Raw genomic sequence first — 11,298 nt, 5'->3', positions numbered from 1 at the left:
GGTAACACAAGCCATGGTTTGTTTTGTACGAAGGATGGTGTCCACTATAAGAAAAGAGGTAATTCTGTCTCCAGCCGAGTGAACTCCTTAAGAGCGGACATGGGCATAGTTTGCCAACTTCCATCAAACCCGTCTCCTAGAATCTCGTAAAATGCGTGCTACCTTTCAGCGTAACCTTGAGCAAACGGAAGTGATCCATGTGATACTCTGAATGTACGCTATTGGTAAAATACAGACTGACCAGACTATGTACTTCCCCAGTGTTTCGTTACAAAATATAAGCACAACTAATAACTGAAAAGCTAGCCCCCCTGTTCTACATCGTGGCACATGATTGCTAGCTCCAGGAAGAAGTAGAGTGACAGGTCCGTCGTGAAAGAATTGTGAAATACGGTTATCTAATGCAACATTCTAGAGTCATATTACTCTGAAGAAGCCCGCTAAAATCGCGCTTAATTTCTGCCAAAAATGAAGCTTCAACAATTTGTGCCGTTGGAAAATGCCGCTGAGTATTTATGTTCTGTCGTGGCAAATTCTTCTTCACAGAGATGTCAGCAGGTCTGAGTTGCTGCCTTAGGAGAAAGAAGTGGTCCGATAATTTCTTCTCTTCATCTGAACCTAGAACTTTCAAGCCAAAAAAGACACCCACAGTTAGAATCGAAACGTGCCTAAGTAAAGCTGTCTTGGCTACCGGCTATTCCCAGATAGACGTGCATACTCCCCCACATTAATCAGTCATTCTTGTTTCAGGTTCATTTTACCTGATATGAAAGAGACTCAAGTGGCTAATCGGTTTTTTTTTTTAGGACGCGAAGTTGAAAATTTTTAATGTTTTTGGANTGATATGAAAGAGACTCAAGTGGCTGATCGGCTTTTTTGGAGGACGCGAAATGGAAAATTTTTAATGTTTTTGGAGAGCTGGCACTCGTACACATCTTAAAATGTATCAAAATGTTTGGCTCACAAATGACTAAGGCTTTAGTCCAGAACTGTCCCGCTAAATGATCGAATGCATCTTCCGTGTTACGCGACCTAACCAAGCAGCATGAATGTAGGCGGTACAATCCATTGGCGATTCTAGCTAGAGGGCATGCGTGGGAGCTCATGGGCACTGATTGAGGACAAATGAATGACGTTTACGGAGAAATTTGGAGTCTGACCATTGAAGAACTTCAGGAAAATGTTTGTAAACCACAATGACAAACAGGATTTCGTGCCCATGGGACTGGTACACGGATAGCTTAATCGGATGTAGTGTGGAACAGATTCAAACAACGATACATGGTCTGCGTACATGGTCCTTTGCAGAGGGTGTAGACATCTAAACTGCGCGGAGAAATATGGGTAACAGATTGGACCTGAAAGGCAAATCTTTGAGGAATACAATTCATTCTGTCAGTTTATTAACAGAATTCTTCGAGTAGAACACAGCTTTTGGTTTCTAATTACGTCGAATGAGCCGACAGCAACAGAAAATTCTACATTAGAAGTTGTGAGATAGTGACAGGGTTCTGTTGAGGGAACCAGATTCCCAGTGTAAGCTATCTGGAGTGGAGGCAGTTCGATCATGAATCAGTCCTTAGTCAGGTGACTCTTGACGACTTCTTTTAGTTTCACTCGTCCGCATCTTTGACAACACAAACATTGTGTTTCACATACTGCAAGGTGTTTTTGTTACACACTCACCTCAATGAATCCCTTGCAGACTTCCAAAAAAACTTCCACCTCAGAAGCCATACAAGTAAACCCATTTCACTGGGATAGACAACCACTGTTTCAAGATTCCAAAGTCACCAACAGAAATGCTGACCCACCTCTAGCTCACCAAGTTCGATTAGCCTGATGCGGAATGTTGTTTTCCCGAAGTGATGAGATGAAATCACCACGCCCATACTTAGTCCGATAGCTTGGCAGGCTAACTAACGGCCGATGTTTGGCCCCCCTACCGGTGGTGCCCGAAATCATGAATGCCATAGTAACGAGTAGAAACTGCGAAAGCACCGAAGAATGCATTCAAGCCGTAGAATGTCATGGTTTCCTCAAAAAAAAACATTTACCTTCAACCATCCTGCTATAACAGATGACTGGTCGGCTGATTTGGGATCTATCTGGGCCTTTAAAAGGCTTCTTTTCCCGTGGATCATCAACTTCTGTGGAAAGTTCAGACAAATCACATAGATGAATCGCCAGGCCTTAATTCTCCTTTGAGGAGTTGGAGAGAAACACTACTTGAACGTTTCAAGCGAAATGCGGGATGTTGCAGCACGTCAGTCCCATATCCTCGATTTTTATCCTCGTTAACAGTCTGCTCGCCGCATTTACCTCAAAGATTCTACTGGCGTTCCAATCACAGTAGAATTTCTCATGGTTCCGCATTTGGGTGTTACATGGGGACTATAGACCAAATCAAAGCTGTTTGAAACAAAGTAGGGCCAGTTGTATTATCAAATATGAGGCCTAAGTTACACATGTTATATGTATTTTCTTGAACTGAACTGATACTGAAATGTGCTTTCGAGGACTGAATGCGCTAGCTATGCATCCTTCAAGGATAATTGGTCTAAAAATTTCGGTAGCATAAGGCCTTCAGAACGGCACAAACCGCGAGGTGGACAGCCCATGACTTGACAAAAAGGCGTCAAGGAGATCACGGAGAGTTTGGCTTTTCTTGGTGTTGCACGCCTTCCAGGATGCGATACCCGTGACCCCGCCTGTGCTTGGCTGGAGACGTTGCAAGAAACGGCGGCTAATCGATGTCAGTGGCGTTCGTGCTGTCAGTTTCTTTCCAGATTGTCTGATTGAACGGTTGGGGGTGTAGGCACCTCGGTATGCTTGACATAGGCCAGCACTAGGTCCCCTCCCTCACCCACTCTTTTCTTCTCTTCTCTTCCCAGTGGGGCTTTTATTATAATTATAATTATATATATATATAAATATATAGAAAGAGGGACCTTATAGTTGTACGGCAGTGAAGCATCACTGCAAACACTGATTTTGCTGTCTATGATGATGATGATGATGATGATGATGATGATGATGATGATGATGATGATGATGATGATGATGATGATGATGATGATGATGATGGAAAAACAACGTGTAAAATGGCAGACTCAAATATCCAATAGCCCTCAGCTCAACTCAATAGTGCAGCGCTGGGCAATTTCTAGCTATTCTCGAGTTCAGTCGCATCATTGTTCGGAGAATGATTGAATACGGTTTTCACGTTGGGCAATGTAAATGGACAAGTTTTGCTTCATACCATATCCCTTAGGTGTCTTGCCGGAATACGACCTCCGACGGAGACGTTGAATAAGTGCGAAATTACCCAGTAGTTTGTTTCTGAAAGATCATCTGAACATCATCAGCATCCTCATCACCATCAGCAGCAAAAACCGCGTAATTGCCGTACCGTGGTTGTGGCGGCCACGGTTTCGAACACCGCTGATTTGGATAGGTGGGGTAGATGACTGCGCATTGAAGGCAGTCGCTAATAAAACTGATGAGTTATTACAAAAGTGTTGGTGGAACTTTCATCGTTAAGATCGGGAGATTTTATATATAGTAAAGGCAATAGCCTGAATGAATGAATGCCGTTGAGGGCCTCAGAAGTGCAGACTATTTGGCATGACAACTTCACAGGATGTCTTCGGTGGAGAAGTGAATTAAAACTCAAACCATCGCTCCCAAAGTTCAGGATAAAACAAACCCAGGAGACAATATCTCGCATTTTGGACTTGACTTCTTACCACACACACTACGCATTCACGAACATAAAAGCGGTTCCCTGTTTTCTTTCAACTGATTAGGATTTTCGGAATCTAGCCCAAATATGGCCATCTTGAGACAAACTAAATTGGTTCGATGTGTGGGTTGTGTTCACCAAGTGGTGAACAGTTTGTTGTGGAAATACCATATCGAAACACAGTTTTGAAAAGCCAGGCGGAATGAGAGACGAGAGCAATCAGGCATAAGAAGCTTCTTGGAAGCATGTCCCTCTGACAGGACTTTTTGGCCCCACATGGCTCTGTGTTTTATGTTTCTGTCCCTACTCCTTGTGTGAATTTGAACAGGAACTTCGAAAATCCCCTTGAATAAGGGAAATTCAGTGGACAAGAAATACATTGAAGCATTTACCCATTCGAGTTAACCACAGACCACTTAACACACGCGTAAAAGGCACTTGAACAAGCCCAAGCACTTGCAGCTAGTTGGCAATCTTCCCTACCCTGCTGAGACATAGGCATAGTTTGGAGGCAATAGTGACACGTGATATTGATCCGTTATTTATTCGAATAAAAATCACGTGACTGTGGCAGGGTTCAGCTGATTCTGACTGTGGCACAGCGTAAGACAACCAGCCAACTACCACTCAGACACACGTGATGATTTACAACCGAGGGGATTAGGTAAAATGGGTATCAGATTGTCACGCACAACAGCATCCACGTCCTCAAAGAATTTGCTTACCAGCATACGAGTGGAACCGATCACGGATGGTCTGGCTACGGAAAAATCGGAATTCCAGAGAAACGACAATGCAACCAAATTGGTCGAACATGAGCAGACAATTCTCTATTCACCAATTCAAGTAACTGCAAGCTCACTCTCGTCATCAAGCAGTTCTATTCACCGGCCAAAACTAGGGCAATCTCCACCACAAATAAGGGCCTATGTCGAAGAAGCTGATCAATACTGGTTTGAGCGGCAGCACGTAGACTGCCTGAAAGAGAACGTTGCCCGGCGGAAAGTGACACCCAGGCCACCTTGGAAACCGCCCGCACTGAAGGCTTCTTTTCTATCGTACCAAACAACTCAGAGCCACCTTACCAATCCGCAAAAGCCGATAGCTAGAAAAGCGCAAGCTTATCTAGATAGGACTCCAAGAAGGTCTGGTTTTAATGGAAGACGGATTGCTTCATCTTCATCTTTGGCTGTTTTGCATGATACAAAGCTGCAAAATGGAGAGGCCCATTTACGGCGTTGTTCCGCAGCTCGACAGGTACAGGCCAGTAAGTCAGACGCACTGGACAGCTTAAGCATGGTTTGTGTGCCAACCACCACATGTCACAATTCTTTGGAAGCCTCCACAAGAAAACGATATTGTTTAACAGCTGCGCCGGTACGCAGTATGGATCGCAATATTTATTCATGTAAGTTGGGCACTAGTGATGTATACCCTGTGTTACATCAATAAGACTTGATGGAAGTCATCACCAGTTAAAAGTTGCAGTTCAAAGCCCAGCGTTTTTAAATTAGACACACTGAGCTCCGAAAATCGACATGCTTGATCTTAGGAAGCTCATGCAGGAAATAGCTCAGGCAAAGTAAGGACCTTATATTGCATAGTTCTTGTGCAATGCACTACGTAGCTATGGGATCAGGACTTTTGGTATAAACCGCCTCTATACCATCTGCTTGTAAGCCCCATTGTGGGATCCCTGCAAGGTTTGCAGCGATTCATGCGCACCATATTGAATTCTATTCGTTCGCCACATAAAACGGATTTCATTCTCTGCTTGAAAAGTCTGATAGCCCCAACATTCGACTGACTGTTACTCACCCTACTTTATGGCGATTATGTCCAGTATTAGGACAGATAACCCTGCTGCTATTTCGAATCATGAAAGCCCGAAATTGGGGATCTAATGCACTCGGTATAGATATTCTTCTTCGTCATCACTATCACCACAGATAGTGGCAATAAAGTTACCACCGAAGTTTCACTACGGTACAGCGGAACAGTTCCTCTTTTGATTTTTATATTGACTTACGTCATGAATCTGACCCGATTTTTCGACATGTGTATTTATGGCTAGCAATGAAACAGGGACCAGTTTTCAGGACAGAGTGTGGAGAGAGAAGACCATGAAAAAGCATATTTTACAGAGTAATAGTATCTGTGGCCCTATCCCTGGTATGATCCTAGCATCTATGCATGCCTCATCTTTCGGACGCCCCTGTTCTATATCTATAACATGCGATACACGGAGCTTGCCTATAGCAAGATACCGTTTCTCTATAGAGGAAAATGTCGGCAGCTCAGGTAGCGTAGATGGTGGTCGTTGGCTTGTTCGCTGAGCTGAGCAATTTGATTGCAAACGTTTCACCGCCGATCGGGGTGACATCATCATTGCGTTATTGGGGAGCGAAGTTGTGCGTAACGGTCGGTGTGTTAGTGGTTGTGCGTTGAGTAGCGTTACGTGTGTGTTAATATACGTGCTGGTAGCCGGGGATGACCTTTGACCGCGATTCGTTGTTCGGTCGAACGGTTCTGTTGGTTGTTCTGTCATCCCGTGTCCTCATTCAACGCACAACCACTAACCCACCGCTACGCATCACTACGCTCCCCAATAACGCACTGATGATGTCACCTCGATTGGTGATAAAACGTTTGCAATCGAATTGCCCAGCTCAGCGAACAAGTCAACGACCATTTTTCAAGACAGTGTGCAGACAGAACACAGCGAAAAAGCATATTTTACAGACAGTAGTAGTCTTTATAGCCTTATCCTTGGCATAATCCTAACAACACAGTATTCGTGCCCCGTCTTGCGGACTTCCCCGTTTTGTGTCTAGTACCATGCGATACATGAACAAAACTCAGTGTCGGGGCTTGCCTAGAGCGAGATACCGTTTTTGGACAAAAAGTCTTCTCTACCGAGAGGACGCGTCACTTTAATTACAACCAATGACCTCTGATACGCTACCGCCTACTTTAGCAGGAAGTGTATTTAATAAGGTTTTTGTTCGCGAAGCTAGTCTGCTCTCCGTCTAAGACAGTCAACTGCCAGTTTACGTGGAAACTACATGTACGTCATTTCTCAAAGACGAATGTTACACCCTACGGTCAGTCAGTCAGTCAATCAATCTGTTCGGTCAGATTCTGCTAGGCCTGTTCGCACACAGTTGCCTTAAAATCTGCAGCGAGTTGCATAAAGATAGCTCTCGCAGATTACAGAACAATGTCCCAAAGCAAGAACATGAAGGATAATAGCCCTCAGGATTGACCACTTGCATTTTACACCAAGTTGATGCTGTTGCATTCACGCGAGGCAGCCACTTCTACCAGGTTAACCAGTAAATGGGCTATCGTATCTGGACCGCCTAATTCAGCCAACTCGTAAGGTGTTTCAGAGATCGAATGACCTAAAGGACATCCCCCAGGCTTGGGTGTTTTCTGTCGTTCTCCCAAACAGAAACAAAAGATAGGTCGTCTTCGGGCCTACCAGTTTTTGGCATCATTATTCGTGTGAATGGAAAATATACCCCAAAGAAAACCATGGCTAGAGAGACATTCATTGCCTAGCAAGATAGAAGAACTGAAGGAATTCGATTGACCAGATTTTCAGGTGATTAAACTAGAATTATACGACGCTCAGATGTACTTTTCGTACCCACATGACCTGTTAGCAGCATGTGGAATGTGAAAACTGGACAGAACTGGCTTGAAGCAACAAGTTTGTTACAGGGGCGTTGCTGGAACAAGAACTACAGCTTGCTCAGTCTTACAAGCACCGTCCACAACGTAACACACCAAGTAGAACTCAAAATACTGTTGGCCAATCTGATCCGAACTTCATACAGTAGGTTGAACTGTGGCCGGACACTGTGAATTAGGGGCTCAAAAGGCGCAATTCGGGTGGAATCGAGTGACTACATCGGTCATATCATGGAAATGAACTTCGTTTTTCAGACAGAAGTGTCACTTTTTTGTTCAGCTTTCTTCGTCGAACAGAGCAGTCCTGGGGAGTTGAGAATCGATCTCCTTGAAGAATTGCCTCCATTCGAACGGAGAGGATTGGCCCATCGTAACTTTCAGACCAGTTTTAGCAGTTAAAACAAATGTAGTTATTCCAGTTCTATAGTTAACGGGTTTAAATCATAGTAGAACGTGATCACTGATTTGTGTCGCTTGTGATGTCAGAATACTTCATCATTGTGTCTCAAGGGTCATGTATTGTACACCAGTTGCAATTTATTGCGTGCGCGGGTGGAGGGTCTTAGGTTTCTTCAACTATACGATGACGGATGTCACAGAACCATTTTTTCTGCTGAATAGCATGAGAAAACGTTGAAATAGGTATTTGTTTATGCAGCACCACCAGCTATGATGCCTTGGTTAAGCGTTATGCGTACCAAATCATCATCATCATCGACAGCATGACATCAGTGTTCAACACCGATGCTTCACTGCCGTACAACCATGACTTATTTGAAAGCCTTATTGTAAAGAAAAGAGTAAAGGTGGACGGGAGAGGGACTTCGTGCTGTCCAGATTATCTGATTGAGCGTTTGTTAGAGTTTTAGAGTGATTGCCATCAACCAACATCAAGGTCCTTGTCCTTCCATTCTCTCCCCGGTTTCTACCTTGAACTAAACATGATTTGTGGCAGTCTGGTAGTAATGCGTCTATGTCATTGCTGATGTTACTGCTTGCTTGTAATATTGCTACCATTACTGTCGTGATTATTATTATCAATGCCACTGTTATATAATTTTACTTACTTAAATTTCCAAACAAATATGCCGGGTTCTAAATGCATCCTTGTAAGTGTACACTAATAATAAACAAAGTGACCTTGAAACCTTCTTCTAGGACAAAATTGAACCCAAATTAGAGTGAGAAGTGGTCATCTTTGAATATCAACAAAAGGATAATATGCAGAAAAACCTTTTGTGTGATAAAAAACTCTGTGTTTCACTTGTAAAATGTACCAACGGTAAGCAGAATTTCACTTTCCGTATCCGTAAAATCGTCCGCAAAGGAGATCCTTACCCAAGTGACGATCCGACAGAAACCAGAGAGGCGTGACAAGGCTCACCTCTGTGTATCATTTCTCACAATAAAACCATCTGATATCTGAGAACATCACAAACGAGAGATTCAGCTGGGTTCAGGTGCGTCTTCTCGAAAAAACCAAATTAGTTTGCAAATGAGTGTATATTCGCTAATTTCGTGCAATTTCGTTTCAAGTAGAACATAAGGTTGACGGAAACCCGAGGACTGCGCTGATAAGCCCCAAAAAAGGCGAAACCGGTCATGTGCTGTCGGCGGATTTTCAGCAACCTTATGAGTAGTACATTACAAATACATCTGATATCTGCTTCATCAAACACTTTCGACTGAAGTTGCTCTAATTGGTGCAGGATGAATTCACCTGGTTCTCATTGCCAATAAGTAATATCAGCCATATCAATGACTAAACGTTACAAGCCTAATAGGGTTGTTGGCGGCCTTCGTGACCGAGGGTAAAAACATGAATTATGCTTGGTTTATTATCAAAAGTGATCAGTTAGTACCATCGATTATTCAGTTGGTTGGTCGACAGTTTGAATTTAATCGCCGGGTCGTTCCGATTAACCGGTTAGGCAGTGATTGCACCAATCAGTCGTTTCAGCTCGAAGCAAGGAGGGTCACAAAACGGTCCCAAAGCGATTTACCCTGTGATTTGACTCGGTCACCTTTTGAATAATCTGGCTACGAGATAAGAAAAAGCAAAAGGACTAGACTGCAACTAATTTGTTTTTTAGATGTGCAAGAAATTTGTGACTATTGTTCTTGTTTTGTTTAGGGGATTTAACAAATTATTGTATGCATTTGCCCCTGCTATTCAGTTCAGCAATGGCTTGCAAAAAATGCCTCACTACGACCGACTGCTGTCAAATTCGACTGGAGGTCTATCAGCTGGTACCGTGTGCATGCACGTGGCTAGCATCACAGAGCAGCACACAGGGAAATTTCTTCAGAGCTGTACTTCGGTGAGATGGGGGCGAGATGGCCCAAGTGGTTAGAGCGCGAATTTACTGACCGGAAGATGCTTGGTTCGAACCCGACTTCGGCCTCTCGACTTCCCCTGTCAAGGCTTGGGCAATATGACAGTATCCCGGCCTTCATGCTTACTTCGGGCAGCATGGCAGCTAGGCACCAAAAGGGTGTTGCAGCTGATAGATTTCTATGAACCTAAATTATCATGTCAGAAATGTCCATGAGATGGATGCATTGGGCCTAACAAAATGGTACTAGGAAGGAACTCGGTGTCCCGTCCAACTTTTACGTTCTCACAAAGTTTTTCAGAGAGGTTCGTAAGAATTGCAAGCGCAGTATTGATTCGGGAAGAATCGTCAGTTTTTTGAGTGAGCTGTTCTAATTTGGATGGCTGTATGAGCTGCAGGTCTGCAGTCAAATTGGGGACAGGGGTGTCAGCATGATAGCAGCGTACAACGTAGATAACAGTGTCCGTGGTTTGACGCCATTGAAGGACTGGCGTGTGGGAGATTTCAGTTTATTTAACTGCTGATGACAGGTTATAGCTTTGCGAGGTAGTCTTTACAGGCATGTACTTTTCACAAGGACGAGACAGTTTTACTCACTATAAGCAACTCTGTTTCCCATGAGACTCGTTTCGATTCTCTGAACCTTCGAACTGGCAACAATAAACGCCTATTGGTGTCTAGCCTAGGTGTGAGTAGCGTACATCGCAAACATCACTGCATCCTTCAGGGCTGCGTCCTAAAGGACCCGGGTGAATCAAAGCTCACTGATGAAACATACTGCTTATAACGAAGCTGTTTCTTGTTCCGAAATGATATCAGATAACACTGCCATTTGTGCTCACTTCTAGAATGTTGAACTTACTGATTCGAAACCTACACAGGATGTAATACTGGGCTGAAGTGGTCATAGTAAGGTCAAGTTTTTAGGACTATTGCATTGATAGGCTACGGGTGGCTGGCAGCTATGAGGAGTTGCAGATGGTGCTGAGGATAACTGGGATGAAGGCTTACAGAAAAAAGGTAAGAATTGGATCCCAACGACTGAAACAGTCGTAGGTTGCTGTCAAAGACATGGACAGCCGTTTACTGCGTGAAAAAAAGGTTACAGTTCTCCTAGAGACGCAAATAGCAACCTAATTTGATCAGGTTTTATCTCGCAAGGGTTATTTAAATGAATTGATGCTGAATGGACAAACCTTGTTCCGGAAACGAGTTCCTCTGGATAATCTACGGCCAAATCCGTGAACCTTAAAAAGCTTCTTGAAGCACCACTTTCTTTCCTGGGTGGGAAAAGAACTTCCGAACTGATACCAAATGATTTCAATAGGAAAAGAAATAAGGGTGTTTGTATCCACGAGAATGTGTATGATGCATGTTATATCCGACTTCCGCCACCGCTCAGCATCACCATTGACAGCAGGATATCAGTGTTCAAAACCGATGCTTCACTGCCGTACAACCATGACTTATTTGTAAGCCTTATTTTGAAGAAAAGAATAAAGGTGGATGGGGGAGGGACTT

At 43.7% G+C, this 11,298-nt stretch overlaps 1 protein-coding gene across 1 annotated transcript in view; it reads left to right on the top strand.

Moving 5' to 3' along the window:
* Nucleotides 1-4,426: 4,426 nt before the first annotated feature.
* T265_12861 (hypothetical protein) overlaps nucleotides 4,427-11,298 on the top strand; it is a gene marked incomplete at both ends in the record, with an annotated part of 20,312 nt that continues 13,440 nt past the window's right edge. The window contains 2 exons of the mRNA XM_009165896.1: nucleotides 4,427-5,012; nucleotides 7,472-7,586. Coding sequence (XP_009164160.1) covers nucleotides 4,427-5,012; nucleotides 7,472-7,586 — 701 coding nt within the window. The remainder of the gene's footprint in view (nucleotides 5,013-7,471; nucleotides 7,587-11,298) is intronic.

This window comes from Opisthorchis viverrini (genome assembly GCF_000715545.1).
Source record: "Opisthorchis viverrini unplaced genomic scaffold opera_v5_19, whole genome shotgun sequence".
NCBI lineage: Eukaryota > Metazoa > Platyhelminthes > Trematoda > Opisthorchiida > Opisthorchiidae > Opisthorchis > Opisthorchis viverrini.
The sequence above is the reverse complement of the archived record's forward strand: the minus strand, read 5'-3'. Positions and strand labels throughout refer to the sequence as shown.